This window comes from Mycetomoellerius zeteki, unplaced genomic scaffold (assembly GCF_001594055.1).
Source record: "Mycetomoellerius zeteki isolate Tzet28-1 unplaced genomic scaffold, Tzet1.0 scaffold44, whole genome shotgun sequence".
In the NCBI taxonomy this organism is placed as follows: Eukaryota; Metazoa; Arthropoda; class Insecta; order Hymenoptera; family Formicidae; genus Mycetomoellerius; species Mycetomoellerius zeteki.
The window spans coordinates 355,433-375,290 of record NW_017257435.1 but is presented as its reverse complement, the minus strand read 5'-3'; the positions used below and the strand labels follow the sequence as shown (position 1 = coordinate 375,290).

The 19,858-nt window shown below is 33.1% G+C and overlaps 2 protein-coding genes across 4 annotated transcripts; one reads left to right on the top strand and one right to left on the bottom strand.

Annotated features, from left to right (window-relative positions):
• The first annotated feature begins 800 nt into the window (after positions 1-800).
• Positions 801-6,054, top strand: fu (STKc_STK36 domain-containing protein fused). Of its 3 annotated transcripts, XM_018454619.1 has the most exons (9): positions 801-1,049; positions 1,144-1,257; positions 1,332-1,477; positions 1,548-1,727; positions 1,814-1,958; positions 2,864-3,057; positions 4,361-5,550; positions 5,624-5,808; positions 5,881-6,054. In XM_018454619.1, the coding sequence occupies exons 1-9, from the start codon at positions 915-917 to the stop codon at positions 5,929-5,931; spliced, it is 2,340 nt and encodes a 779-aa protein (XP_018310121.1). In that variant the 5' UTR covers positions 801-914; the 3' UTR covers positions 5,932-6,054. The 3 variants fall into 3 exon arrangements, with proteins under 3 accessions (XP_018310121.1, XP_018310122.1, XP_018310123.1); XM_018454620.1 differs by lacking the exon at positions 5,881-6,054 and having other exon boundaries at positions 5,614-5,693; XM_018454621.1 differs by lacking the exon at positions 801-1,049 and having other exon boundaries at positions 1,348-1,477.
• A 149-nt stretch (positions 6,055-6,203) lies between these two features.
• Positions 6,204-8,118, bottom strand: LOC108726820 (seminal metalloprotease 1). The gene is made up of 6 exons (XM_018454589.1): positions 8,076-8,118; positions 7,870-7,989; positions 7,552-7,740; positions 6,932-7,234; positions 6,497-6,630; positions 6,204-6,418 (listed from the first exon to the last, which is right to left on the bottom strand). Exons 1-6 carry the CDS (start codon positions 8,116-8,118, stop codon positions 6,266-6,268), a joined length of 942 nt encoding a protein of 313 aa, XP_018310091.1. The 3' UTR covers positions 6,204-6,265.
• Positions 8,119-19,858: the final 11,740 nt, after the last annotated feature.

Here is a 19,858-nt window from a genome sequence, read left to right as displayed (position 1 = left end):
TATGCAAGAGTCTGTGCTCCCCGCTTAAGTCCGAATCTACAATAGGTGTTTCAAGCCTTAAGTTGTAAGAATTTAACCAATTACAGTCGAATTCGAGGGGAATAATCGACTATGATTCGTTCATTTCTTATGGCTTAAGGCTTAAAACTCTATTGTAGATCCGGGGTAAGACCGGACTAGGGACTACGTTTACACGATTATGTTAATAATAGCAAATTTATATCAATTGTCGATAATGTCAGCGTTCTTCGATTACCTCTGGGCCCTTGGGGCCTTTTTTATACCGCCGAAAATTTATCCAGGGTTGACGGTCTTTAATAATATCTCATCGGTGTATGTACATACACAGAAAATGTTTTCAAGCTACGAACTACGTTATATTGGCTGCGTTCAGCAGAACGTTTGTTTTGCAACTGTTGGAAGTTTCCTTCGCGCTGATTGGATCATACTTTTAGATCTAGAAGAATGGTCCTATCTCAGCAGACAATCATAAAACGGTTGCAAAACTGTTGAGTCTGCTGAACGCAGCCATTCTATTGCATTTCGCAAACTAGACAGCTCGTTTTTGTTTTATTTTGTTTTCACAAATTCTCTTTGATTCTCACTTTCACGCGTATAATATAATTAATGTGTGTTTTAGTTATTTATATTTGACACATATCAACACGTCGTGGAGTTTCTGTTTTGTCGCATGCGCACGCAATATAAAAATAAAAAGCGTATTTTTTGATATTTTTAAGTCTGTTTTCTGGGGCTGAACTAGTGTACACTTTTGAAACTTAAAGTAAAATAAATATATGCTTGATATTTGGCGAAAACGAGAAAAAAAGTTCTAGAATCTAGTGCAGTATAGTTAATAGTATAGTGCAAGAATAAAAAAGACTTTGTTTTGACATCATCAATACATCAACAAAATGACGAAATATGAAAGTTCTAAAATGAAAAAGTATGAAATTTTGAAGCCCATTGGCGAGGGATCTTTTGGACAAGTGTATAAAGCTAGAAAGCGTGTAGATGGTGAATTTGTTGCTGTTAAAATGATAAGGAAGGTATATTGACTTGATATATGAAACAAGTAAGATTTATAAATATAACTTAATTGTTCTGCTTCATGACTAACGCTTTGATATATTTATTTTGTAGTGTGGCAGATCACCTACAGAGCTCAAGAGTTTGCGTCAAGAATGCGAGATTCAACGTTATCTACAACATCCAAATATCGTGCAAATGCTAGATTCATTTGAAACAGAAAATGAAGTATGTCGAATCTGAAAAGAATTATGTTTATAAGTAAAATATATTTTAGAGATTCTGTAAAATATCTGATTTAGATCGTGGTTGTAACAGAATATGTAGATAAGGTATTGAATGACATACTGGCCAAGGAAATTAGATTATCTGAGGAAAGAGCACAAGTAATAGCTTGTGATTTAGTATCGGCGCTTTATTATTTACATTCAAATCGGGTAATGCACAGGTTTGTATCTAATTATAGACAAAGAATGGCTTATAATATTTAATTATAATAATTGTGTTAATATTACTAGGGATCTGAAACCACAAAATGTTCTCCTGGAAGCAAATGGTATAACTAAACTATGCGACTTTGGATTTGCTCGTAGTATGAGTACTGGTACTCATGTATTGACTTCAATCAAAGGTACACCATTGTACATGGCTCCAGAACTTGTAGAAGAGTACCCTTATGATCATAATGCTGATTTATGGTAAGTGTATATAAAGCCACATAAATATTTTAAATATATATTTATGATTTATGTAGGAAGTATATCTTATAATTAATTGCTTTCAGGTCTTTAGGTTGTATAGTTTATGAATTGGTGGTAGGTTCTCCTCCATTTCAAACTTATTCGATTTTGCATCTGATTAAGTTGATTAGGTTTGAAGAAATAAAGTGGCCAGACTTCATTTCTCCAATTTGCAAAAGCTTCTTACAGGTAAAAATAAGTTTATTGTGATATTTGTTCTATATATTTAGGGGATGCTAAAGTCCTCTTACTTTACCATCATTTCCATTCGGTGAAAAATGTTCGAATTGGATTAATGGATTGTAAAATTATTATTACAGAATTAAAGTACGCACAAGCAGGACCTCAGCTGCACTAGATTTCATGAGAAAATCGAAAAGAAGTTAAAAAAATTCACTTTTTTGACTTGTACAGCTGTCACCTTAGGTATATATTTGCTTGATATAAGAGAGTTTTATAGTCTATATCTTGAAAATAAGCGTGCAGCTGAGGTCAAATTACTGGAATGAACGATACCGAGTTTGTAGAATGAAAGTCTAAGATTGAAAGTCTAGAAGAAAAGTATTTTCACCGAATGGAAAATACGTGTATATGGCTTTGTGAAGACTAGGAATGTCAACAAAGCCGAAATTCCGTGATGTAGTAGTTGCACTAGAGATCTTGCGATAGATGGTACTGACATATGTTAGATAAGGACAGACGTATGTGTTTGAATGGGACAGAACGATATATAATATAATATAAGAAATGAATCAAAGATGTCATTATCGAATTTAGAATTAAAAAAGTCTGCACTTTCGACCTCGATCAAGTTCGGTAATCGATTTAGGATCCCTTTAAGGCTGCCTTTCCATGGAGAAAGAAACAACGAAACAGAATCATCCTCATCCTATCTCTTTTCTGTCAATATTTTGTTCTGTGGTTTCTTTCTCCATGGGAAGGCAGCCTAACACTATTACATATACATTTATCAATACGTTTATCGCACATAGAGATGTTTATTGATTTGCGAAAAGACATTATGTCATTCATGAGTATTATACAATATAATAGTTATCATAATTTCAAACAAGTCATTACAATTTCAATTTCAGGGTTTACTTCAGAAAGATCCTTCTCAACGATTAACTTGGCCCGCTCTTCTTCAACATCTGTTTGTTAAGGATCGAATTGTAATAGTAGATGGCACCGTACCTACTCCATTTACAAATCCGCTATCTGCAAGTCAAGCAAGAGCAAAGCAGCAACAATTACAAAATTTAGCGATGCGTGCTGCAAATCAATCCAAGTATAATGTTAATTTTAATTATTCTTTTAAAGGGGCGTATTCTACTGTAACAGGTATTATTTTTGCATTTTTTAGGGAATTTTTTATTAAGAATAAAAATTATTGATATCAGGTTTTTTTCCTATACATTTATTAACATTTAAATAATATGTAAGAATTTTTATGTAAAAAAAAAGTGAAAATTATCATCAGTGGACTGCTTTGAAGTAATCGATGAAAAAAAACCTTTGCTCATGGCATCCATGATTGGACCAGTTCTGCTTGACTGAAACAAAAAATTCAAAATGATTCTTAATTAGTATATTTTTTATCTGTAGTAGGTACCAGAATAAAAGAAAAATATCGAAAACTAAAAAACCTATATCACTTTGAAAATTAAGTTTCGATTTTTGCAAATTTTTTACGTTTGAAAGATTCTAAAAATAAAAGAAAAAAACAATATTTTAATGTAATCATGGTAGGGACGATAGCCACACATGTGCTGAAAATGTTCATGCAAGTTGGGTTCACTTGATCAAATCGATTTTGAGATATCATGGAAGCCAGTTCGAAAAATACAATATCGAGAAAAACGCGTCCAAAGTTTTGCATGCAGTTTACACACAGAAAATTTTATTCTTAATAAAAATCTATTACTATTAATCAGCTAATCCAGGACCATAGATGGGACCTTCCTCTTGTTCAAATATGTCCCGATGAGCTATTGTTTCCTTCCGACGATTTTTGCTTGCTTAGCAAACTCATTCGAGCGTCGTTCCGAACGACTGATACGAATATCATGAATATTATTTTGTGAGTGGACCTATCTCGCTTGCTGTTCAATAATTGCTTCCATAACACTCATTATTTTTAGGAGAGTAGCAAAAGGCCTTCATTAAATATTATTACTACTAAGAAAGTGGCAATTTCTACAATTTTTGGTTCTGAATGAATGTGCTTTGGAACAAAAATCCAGATTGATGAATTTAAAGATTTATTATTATTCTGCTCCTAAATATTTTAAGGTCATAGTCGATCCTTTATATTTTAAAAGACCCTATTCTTCCTAAAATAACGGTTCTTTGTCGAAATACCTGCTGAAACTATTGTAGTCTTTTCCGCTCGTAAATCTATCCCTTCCAGCCGCTATAATTCTGTAAGTTTTGTGGATTAGAGTAAATCCTTTTGCACACATTTTCCATAATATTATATATACTTACGAAAAATGCAAAAAATTCTTCGATTTTTTTTGATCCTTACAATAGAATATCACCTTAATGTAAGGTATATGTATATTCACAGACAACTAAAATTTTTTATGTAGAGTTGTGAAGAAAGCAATGAAAAAATTACAAGAGCAAGAGAGAAGACATTATGAGTATCGGCAACGAACATGTATTTCACAACCGGGTTATCTGATGCCTCCTGCTTGTCATCATATGATAAATCACTGTCAAGCATTACGTCGCAGTGAACCAAGTGGCAGTGATTCCAGCGCTAGTATCGATGTACTCTTAGGAAATCTCAGTCTTAGGGCGTCTCTGAGAAGTGATCTTTTAGCTGCAGATCACGCTCTGTGTGAGAGTGATTATTCACATAACGTAGACATGCAGCACAATTTTTCAATACAAAATGATTACTCGAAACCTGTTCAAACACAAATGGATTATAGTCATACTGTACGACACTTGAATAAGGAAATGTATCACACCAATGCTCAAGGTGATGGAATCAATGTAGGTCAACAAATCGAAAAATCTTCACACATAGATCAAATTGTGCATGGCGATGGTGATTGCAAAAGCTGCTTGAGCATTGATTATGAACAGGAATTTGGTGAGAGAAAATTGACTGAAAAACACACGAGATTGCCAGATTGGGACCCAAGGGCAGTAGAAAGACCAATTGAAAACGAAGAATGGATTGCATTTTTAGAAAGATCAATGGAAGAAGTTATGGAGGGTGAGATTGACTCATTATTGCAACAAAATTGCGTCTCGGTGTTTGTTTCTCCTTTAAGAAATCCAGCAGCTGGTTGTAGAGTTGTCGAATATGTAACTTGTTTATTATCATTGCCGTTTACCGTGTCAGTCAGTAAAGAGAATCTCAAGAAGATTGAACAAGTTTATTTAGACGTGAGAGTAGTACCAAATCTCGTTTATGCCATAAAACTATTAATGTCGGAACGTTCCGATAACGAATTGAATGCGACAAATACAGTGAACATGGGAACGAGATCAGCATCTTCTTTATCTGCCGATGAACTTCAAGCACTTGAATGTGCGATACTAGTTCTTTGTAGATTGGTTTATATCGAGAATCAATTTCTTATGCAATTTTGCGACGCTATTTACATCGTGAGTGGAATGCCACTTTTACAGCAACTACTAACTTTAGAAAAAAGAAAAGCAAGAGTCGTTGCAGATCTTGTTGCTATTTTAAATAACGTTCTACGATCTCAACCTGAAAATGCCGAGCTTGTGGAACAAGTTGTGCTGCGTACAAAAACACCTGGTGAGTCAATTGTAAATTATTTTCTAGGTTACGTCATAATTTTTATTACGAATTTACATGAAGTTTTTTGAAGGAGCTTCGGTGGAGCAGCTCAACAAGCTTCTCAATCATCGACAAACTGTTTTACGAGCAAGGACATGTACTATGATCAGATTGTTGGGTAGATTTTGCTGTAGAGCATTACAACAGACCTGGAATAAGTCATTAAGAGATGCCATGGAAGGTTTAATCGAGGATGAAGATGAACACGTCCGTCACGTAAGTTAATCATAAATGCAGTACATATTTTTACGCAATATTTTGTATAATGCGTAATAAATATTAATTTAGGCAGCGGAGGAAGCTGTAAATGAATTGAAACAATTAACGTATTACAATTAAAAAAAAACTTGTCGGTTTAGTGCCTTAGGATGGAATATAAGTAGATTGTTAGGGACCAATTTTCAATGCTATTGTTGCTTGATAAATTTTATAATGCCGCAAAATTAAATATTTTATTTTTGAACAGACTGATAATTATATTTAATTGTACTTAAGAAATAAAGTATATGTGATATTTTTATATATTCATTAATAAAATAAATGTATTTTAATCTAAAAATATGAAAATGTATTTTATATATCTACGCGCGCGCGCGCGCGTGTGTGTGTGTGTGTATGCTAATATATCCATGCTTTATTATACTACAATCCGATTATTTAAAAATATATGAATTTAATCGAATAGCCATTCTATAAAAATCTCTTCAAAAGATTCAGAAGAATGGCTACGATTTCGATCGTCACATTGTTCTTTATACATTGCTTGCACCTTGGCCACGTCCTTTTCACTGAGTCCGTCTCGCTGACCAAGTTGCACCTTCTCTTTCTACGAAAAAGCATAAACATAAACGTTGAGAGTAAACCGAAATCAATAGGAATATTACGAGTGCCGCACGATTATTACCTTCGGTGTAATAGTAGGTTCTCCATTCTTGGAGAACGCGTGGGAGCTGTAGTGCATGACACTCTTGTAATCATAGTCAATACCATAATCGGTGACAGTGCGATTGTCATATTTATTGAAGTTATGCTCCTTACCTGTAAAAGTTCATTAAAATTTTATTATTCATGCGTTATACAAGAGTTATGCGTTATACAATCCATCCTAAGAATGTCTCACAATCAGTTGACACCGTTTTGACTCGGATATAAAGTATTCAAGTGTTATTCAATAATAGTGTATTCAATAATAAATAGTGTTTAAAGTTCCATGTTGTTTTAAACATGAAAAATTATCGCAGTTATTATGAAATATACGATCTTATAATTGAAAAAATAAGAAATCAGTATAAATTGATTACAGCACAAACACATTGTCAACATTATTAATTGTGCGTACCCAATTTGATGTTCTCCCAATGTATAATGACCCACTCGTCTCGGTTCGCGGCGCTTTGCTGATGATAAAAGCCTAAGGCATGCATGAGCTCATGCACGACAACACCATGATGAATGCATCCTGGATTCTGTAGATTCAATACTTGTCCGTGACCGTGACGACCCACCAGAGACCAGCACCCTGAATTTTTCGCTTGTATCGTCACGTAATCGTCATCAGTATCTTTGTAAGGTCGAAAACGCAAGCAAGTTCTTTTATGGTACTCCTGCATAGCTTCTTTTATCAATTCGATTTGATCACGATCTATAAATGTTAATGATTCTTAGAAGCAATTGAATCTTCTAAATCAAAACTGAATTTTTAAGAGTATATAAATCACTAATGATTCGCACATGCAACACAAATAACGTAGTTTAACATTGACCTGAATTTAAACGAGTTTCTTTCACTCTTTCTAATTCTACTTTTGGAAAGATATAATGATGCAAATAATCTAAGATAAAAATTAATTAGCAAAGTCACTCGTTAAATCTAAATGTAATGGATTATATCTAATTAATTAGAAATATTTAAAGCAATACTATTTTGTTATCGTGATTATACAAAGAAAGATGAATTACCAAAATCATCTTCTTGTATAAAATAGGGCACGACACCGCCGGGCCATCGTGCTGTAGCGTTTAAAAGACCATTTTTCCACGGACTATCCATTGAACTATCTGGATGAATCATTATATCACCTTCATATAAACCGCTCAATTCCCAAACATTTTGTAGATTATTGGGATTCCAAGATTTTATGTTATCAGCTGGAAGAGAAAAAATATAAATTTCAATCATTGTACTTATTACGAATAAAACAATCTCGAGTAAAATCAATTTTCATTTCAAATCTTGAATAGCTGCGAATCTGTCAAAATTGTTAGAAATTTAATTACCAATTTCCTCATGATTGTGATCATGATTGAAAACTCCATTGAATCGTGGTTCGGGCGGTATAGAATGGCCATGGGATCCACGATGGCTTTTGACTGGCAGTTCCGAACTGACGCTGGCTACTGCGAACAATAAAATTATTCGCGTTGGGGCCATTATTTGCCTTTGTTTTGAACTAGAATACTGAAAGTCTGACACAGCAACGTACCGTTTCTTTGTTTATATACGAAATTCTTATCCACCACGCTCATACTAGCGGAATTTTTTAAACACAAGATATGCAAATATAAAGTTTATCTCGGGGGATTTGTGAAGTAAAAGGCGTGCAACTATGGATGCAGATGTTTTTTCTCGGCTTTTCTTTAATTTGATTTCTTTATTATTATATTACCTAGTGTTAGTTTTGATGTTTAATCAGCGACATTAATAATCATCGTCATATTTTGTGTTACTTGTTACTTTGAGAACTATTTAGGTCGAAAATACAAATTATAATCGCAGACATAGTCTGAATATAAATTACGCAGCTTATCTTCCCACTGACTGTTGCGACCTAATAGCGTCAGAAAATAGGTCTCATGGCAAGCTCCGGTAGAATTATCACACGTTATTATGGTATACATTGAGACAATATATTTACATAAAGGAAGGAAGCTACTTAGATACACAAAGCAAATACAAATTAAGTCTTACCACCAATTATTTCGATATATACAGAAGAAATTTAAAATATGTTTTCGTGTATATATATATATATGTAATATATGTTTTAACTTTTATTTACATATTCTTTAATTATATAATTTAATGATTAAACTTTGACTTCAAAAATTAAAAAAAAAATAAATTAGAAGATAAAATTTTATTTCCAAGAAGTTTGATTAACATGATTTTTCAATCTCTTATTAATGATCAAATTTCATAGACATAATTAAATACATATTTAATTTATAGTTAAAAATGTTAAATATATTCAAGAATTTGATAGCTTAATATTTCAAGAGAAAACATTACCGTATGTTGATTTAATAAATACATATCATAAGCAATGTGTAGTATCCTGTAATAAGCTGATAAATACTAGATAGAACTATTAATAAATTATCTTTCTTTTAGAATAATTTATGACAAAAGAAATATCTGCAAGAGTGTGTTATAAATTCTTATAGATATGTAGAAAAGTAGATATTTTCAGTTGTGTTTTGCATCAAAAAATTTTCAGTTATTCTTTATTCTTTGCTTTTTACATAATGCATCTGTCATAAAATACAAATATAGAATGTTTTCGTTTTCGATTAGTTATGAAAAATATGACATAAATTTTTGTTCTTTAACTCGCTTGGCAGATTTATTACCGTTCTGCAAACGAACAGCACTGTAGATTCTACAAAGTAATGTCGAGAAGAAGACGCCTGATCGAATCTCCGGCCCCAAGGCGACGATCTATGGATGTGGGTCAAAATGATTCGGTAGCCAGCCGCGTAATTCAGTACATCGGTATATTATCTCCGAATCATTCCATGCCTTTCCCTCCGGACACCTCTGTCTCCACCGTGTGTCCGAGGCCCGTCTGCAGTCTCCGTCTTCACTTGGGCCCGAGCACATTCGAGGCGAGAAAAAAAGGCGTGCAATTATAACAGCACGAAATTAACGATAGCGACTTTGTGTCGCACGCGTTAATGGTGAAAACGGCAAAAATTAGTAATAATAATGATACACATACAGGTGTACATTTCTAATAACAGCTAGTATATTATGAATTAGAAATACAGAATACGGGAATTACAACATTATTCTAACATAAAGAGAGACAATACTCAAAGTAGCGCTAATCATTTCATTTGTAGATAATTGTGGAAAAATAAATATTCGAATAAAATGTAAATTTGTATGATGTCTGTAAATAGTTTTGTTTCATATCAATAATCGTTAGCATTAACTTGAAAAATTACTTTGTTTATGTTTGAAGAAGGGTACTGTCGAAAAAAAATAACATCAATTTTCTTTATCACTTTTATCAATTTTCGAACTATAATAATATTTATTATAGTATATATTTATACTACATGCTGTACATTTAATTCAAGAAATTTATCTGATTTTTATTTAACAATATGTTAAATATTTTATGTTGAATACTATTTTCAAGTTAGATAAGTATGATTTAGAATTAGAAACAAAGCTCGCTGAATACTGAATACAAGGTAAAGATATTTATGTATTAAACCTCTTATGTATTAAACCTCTTATTTCTAATTTTGACATCAACTCTAAAATTTTTTCAGCATTTCATTATTATTTAATATAATTTGTATACACATTGACAGATTTATTGATTACGATCTTCTAGCAAAATTTATGTAGATTTTATCTTCACTTAGGAAAATAAATAAGAAATGATGCTAAACACCTACAAAAAGTTAACTACAGTTAATCGAAAATTTCAAATGAAATATTGAGAAAAAGCAGTATAAGAAATTTTAATAAATATTTTTTAGAATATTTATATATATATATATAATATATATAAATATTTTTATTTTTAGTAAATATTTAGTTTAATATTATTTAAATAAATACATTATTTAGTACATTTTTTCAATGTATTTGAGCTCATACATTTCTAAAGCGAACACCATTTTGGCATCTTTTCTTTCCACACACATTCTACGGGTCTGAGACCCTGTCTTTAGACAAAATTGTCACGTGATTCGCGAACGTCTGCAGGATCGACTCGCGAACCGGTTTAGACGTTTATTAGATAAAAGCTCCGTTTTAACGTGCGGACATACAAAATGTCGTGTATACAGAGTCGTATCCGAAAATCTCGCAGGTATGGGAATGAAGACAAGGCCAATGACCGAAGCGTTCCAGATTCGAGATCCTCTGTAGCCCAAATTCTAACCGGACTTTTGAAACCGCAAGAACAGAATGACTCTTTCATGGTCATTATGGGAAATTCGCTTTGTATAATTATCAATTCTCGATTTCTTTTCAACTTTTTTCTCCATGTCATTCTCTTTGGACATATCTATTGTGGTATATCTATTCTATTTCCGATGTTTTCTTATCCTAGGTTTGCCTTATGCAGAAAATTATTTTCTACAACCTTTTACAGAAAATCTTTTATAGAAAAGTGAAATGATGAAGAATATGTATGAGTGGTATACCTGAGAAAAATTTCAAAAAAAATAGTCAAATAGCACAGCAGGGTCTACATGCTTATTTAGCGCTTTGTTAACGCTTTGTATAAGGCGTTGTGTGACGCCTATTTGGAAGACGAAACTAAAAGATTCTGATTTTATTAATTCTGGTTATCTTAATTAGATCATATCAAAATTTTAATTGTTTCAACTAAAATTATAATAGATCAAACAGAAAATACTAATTTGTCCAAAAAATTCTGATTTTCAATTAGAATTTCAATTAGAATTTCAATTAATATAATCAGACTTTTTTCTAACACAACTATCGCGAGGTGCATCGAATTTTACTTGCTTTATGAGCATGTAGTCTTTTTGGATATTGATTTTGAAGACGTCCTAATTTATAATTTGGTAAAAATAAAACGTACAAAAATCCTTAAAATAAAAAATGTGTGTCTTCTATACACAAAAAAATTCTTTGAGTACCGCATTTTTTCGATTCTTTTAAGCGAGTATCTTCTTGATGATATTCGATGTGTCTGCATTCAGCTGTCGAATTTCTTGTATATTTAAAAGGAAAATATCTTTTCTCATATATTCTCAATTACACGTAATAAGTAATATATTTTATTAAAAAATGTATTAAAATAACTTATTTCTTCAAGAATCATTTATTTTTCTTTTCAATTTTGTAGCTTGCCGAATAAAATTTCATCAATCGTAATGAAAGATAAAAAAAAATAAACAATATTCAAATTTTATCTCCTTTATATGTATAATAGATAACGTATTTATTTCTTATTTAAGATTTCTTATTAAGAAGAGAAGTTTAATTTCAAATTTCAAAATATTTAAAGATTCCTCTATTAATAAATATTTCATATTTTCAATGATTACTGAAATTCATCATACCTGCATCAATATTATAGATCTATTTTCTGTCGAATGCTGCAAAATCGAACCACGAAAGAATCACGAGAGAGCAGAGATCGAGATATTCACACAGGTAACAACGCAGGCAAACGAACGTATTGGTGGCTCAAGGATACTACGCATCACGTCATCATTGTCGTACTATCGTCGGAGTCATTATACAGGGTGAATTCAGCGTGGTGTATGCAGCACGTGACTTGTCTAACGAGCGCGATTAGGCCAGGCGAATGCCTGGTGGCGCAAGAAACGTGAAAAATTTCTAACGATCGTCGGTCGCATTAGCAGTTCTTTGCTCCCAACGCGCGAGCCAAGCCAGGCGATAGTCACTTAACGATCGTTCGCTGCGCGCGAAATCTCTCGCGAATGCACGTGCTACTCCACGTGGTCGCAGGTCAACGAACCGCGGTCTCTCTTTCCCGACGTGGGAGCATTGCGTGCTTTTACCCTATGCCATTTCTAATATGCTCGAGAATGTAAATGCACGACACGAGACATAGTTTCTGCAGAGATGAGTGCAACGACGCTAACGAACGGGGACTCCTCGAAAATTGAACGTCAAACATTGCGAATAAACTGCATTGAAAAAAAGTCTGCATTAATTGAAATTCTGATTAAAAATAGATAAATCAAAATTTGTTGAATCTATTATATAGAATTCTACTTGAGATATAACCAAAATTCTAATTGATACGATCAGAATTTTCTAATTCGTCCACTTCAAATCAGAAATTTTTCTCAGTGTGTAATTAATCGATCAGGAAGTTGTGGCATAATTTTACTTTTATCTATATACTTCGACTGAAAGCATTCGCGAATAATTCTTCAAATGTACAGGAGTACGGCTGATATTCATAATCGATATTACATTTAAGTAAGGTTTAGTAAGAAGAATTTCTTAAGCACAGTCTTAAGATGTCATAAATGAATCACGGATCCATATCTTAAGATATTCTATTTAAAACAGTCTTGAAAGAAAGAATCGACTATAAATATTCACTCGGCCTATTATTCACCACATATTTTTTTGTAATGTCGCACTGAGAAAAATGTTCTGATTAAATTTAAAAAATACCATTCTTGCTGAGCCTTTATATTGATTTAATTAGAACATTTTTCTTAGCGCTTGGTGTTCTGCAAATAAATCTTTTGCAGAACACCACGAAAGCTCGTGATTATTAGCATCGCAATAAAAATTTGAATGTGATTCCGTATGATGATTTTATAATATCTCAAAGATCTCGTATTCGACTTCTCGTTGTCCGTTCATTGAAATCTCTCAATACCGTGTATGTACGTAACCGGTCTTCACCGTGGGTAAGTTCTTTCCGTGAAGTTTCACTTGTATAACGTTCATTTAGTACTTCTCTTTCGTTTTTCTTCTTTTTTTGCGAAAGTTTCGGCTTGCTCGAATTATGTCGGTTTAATAACATAAGTACACGTTTCGTCTTTGTGCCAGCGATGTAAAAGCGACTTTTTCTTTAAAAAAAAAAAACGATAGAGATAGCAGAAATACGCAACAATACGGTGATTAATTTGTGTCAACATGTATTTTTCATTTTAATGCTACTATCTTTTATTTATTTGTGGTTTACGCTGACTGAAATTCGCATTTTTTAAATACATTGTTTATAATATAGCAAATCTTAAAGATATATATTCAATCATTTTCATCACTGTAATATATCTTGATTAACGTTATATGTTTTTATAAATTACAGTGTGTGTTATATCAAGAAATATCAGAATAATATCAGCTATTATTGTAACAACTGTTTTCATGTTGATTCAATTGCATTTATAAAGTCCATTATCAAACGATGCTGACGAATATGAAAGATGAAGATTTGAGCCTGATGTGAAGGCAAGATAGAAATATTTTTAGGTGAACAGTTAATCTCTTTATTCTTCTTTAAGCTGGAAACACAATAGACACATGCAATAGGCACAGGCAACAGGAAATAACGAGCCGTCCATCAGAGCTCTAGGGTATAAGTTCGATATTATATTCCATAGCTCTGATTGGACGGCTCGTTATTCCCTGTTGCCTGTACCTATTGTCTGTGCCCATTGTGTTTCCAACAATTCCAGCTTTACGATTCTCGATGGTTACTTCTGCAATGCGATTTTCTTTCTTCTCTTCAAATCTGACTACCAAAAATCGATTGATGGCTCCGAAACGCTTTGTCAATCATAATCGCCTTGTACTTGTCTATCTGCTATCATCAACGTCGCTATCATCAAATGATATATTATTATACTTGTAGCAAAGCAAACTTGCGAAATTGAATAGAGGAAGTCTTGAATTTGGGTAGCCTTGGACGGCGGGCATCCTCGGACACTCGAATTTTTCAGCGAATTTCTGAGCTTAAAACAAAAACAAAGTATCTTCAAGTAACGTCGAAACTCGTTGTAGACACCTAGTTTCGACATGATGTTTTGTTTTTGTTTTTGATTTAGAAATTCACTGAAAAATTCGAGTGTTCGGGGATGCCCGCCGTCCGAAGCTACCCGAACTTCCCCTATCTCAATTTGAAAATTAGGCTTTGTTGAACAAATAAGTTATTTATCATTCAATGTTTCTAGTAGACAGAGATCCTATAACAGAGTCTGGCTATGATTTTCTCAAAATCCTATGAGAAAAGATATGCCTCCTTATATATATGTACCTAATTTAAATTATACTGCTTATTTAAATTATACCTTACTCTATTTATTACCTTAATTAAAATTTTAGAGTAATTAAGATAATAATAAGTTAGAGTAATATATTGTCGGACTACTTAATTGAAATACATTCATAAATAATCTCACTGAAATAATCTCACAATTAAATTAATGAATTATTTATAAGTTTTTAATGCTTTAGCATTATTAGTAAATCGACGATCTATTAATTATACTTAAGCATTACCCAAGCAGCAAAGCAGGGCATCTTGACCAAATCAAAGTCAGGTCGCCCTAATTAAGTGAAAAATTACTAATTTTTGACATAAAAAACGTCTTAGCAGTTAAATATTGTTTGAAGTCTTCTGTACAGGTCGAAAATTACGAAATTTAAACCTATAAAAATGCCTTCAAAATTTAATGACTTCAAAGTTATACATTAGCTTATAAATGACTAAATTTTGACCAAAGCTATGCCTTCAAAGTCGATTTAACTTATAAGTCAAAATTAAAGCTCTGTTTGAAGGAAGTGTGACCTGATTGTATCACCTAATTTCAACCTCATAAGCGATATGACTTAATTGGTTAGGATTACCTAATTTTTTACTATATATAAATCGTTTGTGTTCTTGACTAATATAGGGAATATCTAAGGCACGAAATAAACCTTGTGGTCGCTGGAAATTAACTACAAAGTTGAGATTACCACGGAAAATGACTTATAAGGAAAATTGATCTAAGGTTAGGTCAAAATGCCCTGCAAAATTTACCCTGAAAGTTAATTATTGGTCTTGGACCTTATTAAAAGTCGCCATCCTGTTTGCTGTACAATCGCATCAGTTATTTTCTCTATGTTGATTATGAAGGAGTAAAAAATCGCTTGTTCAAGCAAGACACGTTTTTTTCTCTGTGCTGAGTGTTGTCATGAAAGGTTAAAATTTTTAAAAGCGTGATCGCGGCTTTGACCGTATATAATTATAAGTTAGGTTAAGTTAATTCCGTGATACATACTTACGATCGCGATGTAGCAGACATTTTTCGATATGTATCGATCCAGCGATTTCGACTTTGAGTCAATCTAACTTATAAATAGGGAAATTTGACTTGTTAGTCAGAATGCCTTAATGGTCGACAAGATGACATCAAAGTCAACGATTTTGAAGTAAAAATGCCCTGATTAAGGAAATTTACTCTCAAAGTTAGACATTTAGCCTTAGCAGTAAGGAAATTCGACCTATAGGTCAGTATTTGGACGAAAACATTAAATCAGCCATTATTGTAAGATTGTTCTGTCCGCCATGATATACTAAAACGCTTTCTAAAATTGAGCATTAATAAAAAATAAATTATATTATATCTCTCGGAATGTTAAGGATTGAAAAAAATATCTATTTTATGCTACTGTTAGCGTAGGTGCGAGATTAAAACATTTTTATTATACTAAGTGCAAAAATATATTGTTGTTAAATAATTAACGATTAATTAATAATTGTTTAAATTATATATTTTCGCAGGCGCGTTGATTTTAACGAAGTAAACTAAAAATCTGTATAGAAAATTTTCTTTCGCACTTATATTTCTGTCACGTATCATGCGATATTCGGTTTCAGAACCGACGTAAAGAAGGACTCTGTTACTATTTTATTTCGAACTTCCATGGCTGGTCGGAACCATATCAAGCACATGTTATAGCTGTAGTGTGATTCTCCGTCTTGGTAGAATTATTATGGAAATGTACAGTGTTGCCCTCTCGGCGACAAACACTGAGTCGTCGAAAGAAGGGAGGGCACAAATTGGTCAGAATTAGGTCAAAATTACCAAAATATTACCGATATTCGACCTTTTATTAGGTTTATTTGACCAAATCGGACTATGACTTATAAGACGAAATGCCTACCATTACTTAATTTCGACCGTAAAATTACTTCAACTTTATTCCCCACTTACCTTCTTTCGACGTCGATTCGACGTAAATTGGGATTGGTCAAACAGACTTTTCAACCTATTAGAAGGTCGAATACACGTAATTTCGCCCTATTTTGCTGCTTGGGTAAGAACTTATAAACAATTTATTATGAAAAACATCACCTCAGTCAGAATATACATATATATTCTGGCTGAGATGATGTTTTTCATAATAAATTGTTTAAGTATTGCTTAAGTATAATTAATAGATCGTCGATTTACTAATAATGCTAAAGCATTAAAAACTTATAAATAATTTATTAATTTAATTGTGAGATTATTTCAGTGAGATTATTTATGAATGTATTTCAATTAAGTAGTCCGACAAATCATATCGGCCCGTACAGTCTATAGAATTGATATAATTGTAATGTACTTGTATATTCAAATATGAATATTAGAGACCTGTTTGATCAAAAATAGTTTTTCCTTTCTCTTTGTGTTTAAACACTTCTTGGTTTATTTCATTTAATTAAATTAGAGTGAGATAGTATACATGGAAATCAGTATATATACCTTTCTCTTTCGTAAGATTTTGACAAAATTGCTAGTAATCATTCTCTATTATAGAGTCTCTAAATAGACAATGGATCTATTGATTGATATAAAGTACAGATACGTTTAGAATACATTTAATAACTCACATCTATTAAATTTAAGTAATGCACATTTATTTATCAACTGATAAGTCAATAATATATAACCTTAATCCCAGTTTCTAAGTTAGCATTACCGTAATATGAATTAGAGTATATAAAAATACAATAAACCTTCCGATATATCCTGACATTAATATCTTAACTGTCTACTTTCACGGTGCGTCGCGAATGCGAATGCGAGCGGGAACGATGCCTATAATTTCGCATTTCCTATAATCATTGTTCGCGTCGATTTCGGCAAGTAGCACCGCCTTGTTGATCTTCTCGCTGATCTCTCAACAGGAAAGCCGAAGTCGTAAAGGATGTTTCGGCGCCGCGTATCTTCAGCGGGCTTGGTTCTGGGTCCCCCGTGAACCACTGACCCACTGGGACCACTCCGGACCATCGGGACCAACAATGTATTTCGGTAGTGAGTAAACCCGAACAGCGTGTCGTCCACGGTTCATCGACCCTGATCGCCATCCTTCTCTTTCTCTTTATTTTACTCCCTTTCCCTCTTTTTTCTGCCGTTCTCCCCCTCCATTTCGCCCCCGTTCGCTCTTTACCTCCCTCTTTCTCTTTTTTTTTCTTTCGTACCCCCGCTGAGTCCTCTCTATCCTCTCGTCTTGGCCAATGGCGCCCACAACTTTTAATGCGATCATATTCATTATTGCGATGGACCATCGTATTCACAATTTCGTTACATGCCTCACTCCAGCATCATTGAAAAATGCGGGGCAAGTCGGTCAGGTTGATTTATACAAGCCAAGGAGAAAAATTTTTTTTAATATAACATTGTATTTTCTTTTTAAATATATTTTTAAATATATTTTTAATATTTTCAACTTGCTTTGGTATTAAAACATGTTTTTTTTACGAATCCTGACGTAAGCTGATTTTATCGTGAAATATTGGATAACAATCAAGAATAACACTGTTCTTGATTGAGGATTACGCTATAAATATGATCTATATATCTATATTCAATCTTTATTAATTTATTCCTTAATCATGAGATATAAATATGAATCTTTTTTATCTAAACGCATTTTATGGTTGAAATTCAGAAGAAATATCAGAATTAAGAGTGTTCAAAAAATATTAATCTTCGTCATGATCGACTTAATTAGATCACATGATGCTATAAAATTATGTAACTCCATTCTCTGATAATAGTTGAATAATCAAAATTTTAATGCATCGAGCTTTACTTGAGCTCTTTTGTGCATATAATAAAATCTTCAATAATTTTACTGCATCTTCCGTTTCATTGGATTTTTAACTGAGAATCTAATCAACTGACGCAGCAGGAAAGTCGCCTAACGACAGATATTAAGGACGAACAGGTACAAGACATTTCGTATTAGCGTAGTGGAAGTAGACGTTAGTAGGCGCGAGCACGTGGCGGTGGGCCGTTATCTAGCGGACCGCGTGAAGCCCTCCACTTTGTGGAACAGTCCAAGATTACTGCGATATTAAACCTTCCTTCTTTCTTCCCCTCCTTCGTTCTCTTTCTCTCTGTCATTCTACCTGTGTCTTCTTCTCGCTGGTTTTCTCTTTCTCTCTCTTTCTCTCTTCCATTTTCGTCCTCCTCACCTAGCCTCGTTCTCTCTCACTCTTTCGAGCAGCGAGCTTCGCGTTCTCGAGTCGGTCATGCACCTGTAAGAGTGAAAGTGTCCTCCGTCTTGCTGGTCTTGCGCGCCGAGCGTTCCTCCCCACGCACTCATCAAACCACCACCTTCGGCGATCACCACCTTCCGCGACACCTTTGATGGCACACGCTGCCCATCCTCCATCATACACGATCACCAAGCTTCTTGATCAACGACTTATCCTGTCCTGTCGCATCGCTTCGGCCTCCCCGTACAGCGAGACGATTTCTTTCTGTAGATGTCTTTCTCAAGTCTCGCTCGCGACAAATATTTCCGATTGTGATATTTATAATTGCTAATTATATCTCATTATAATCTAATTAAAATATTTAGAATGTATGTTAAGCTGTTAACGTGTCTGTGATTCAAGTTTTATCCGGATTTATGAATTGCATAATCATTGGTATTTCTGTGTTACTCTTTTTTTTATAAAAGACTTTATTACTAATTTTATATCTCTATGCATATTCAATAGATTCGTCGGAATTGCATTTTTTGTATATATCATTTTATTATCATATTATCTTATATGTAGATGTTGACTTATGCACATATTAGAGAAATGCGAATAATGAACTCGTATAATTAATATTAACATCGCTAAAATTAAATTAACTTAATATGTTGTTTATAATTGTTTATTATAATGTTATAATTTAAAAATTAACTCATATATTACAACAAATGTCATTAGGTTTTTTGAAGGAATACAAGTGTGCAGCAAATTTATAATCATAAATGTCGAATCATTAGCGATGCGTTAATTAGAAAGCTTATTTTTTACCACAAAGAGATCGCAAGAAAATGATGAACTGCGTGACTCCCGTTTCTTGCGGCGCAGCGTGACTTTTTTTTCTTAGACTCACGTCATTTGAGAAGCAATTTCACAGACAACCTTCCGACAGGTACATTTTGGAAGAAGGAACAGTTCTTCCTTCTCCAGTAACTGTAAAGTTTGCCTCGAGATCTTTTTCAAATTTTTCTTTTATTTTT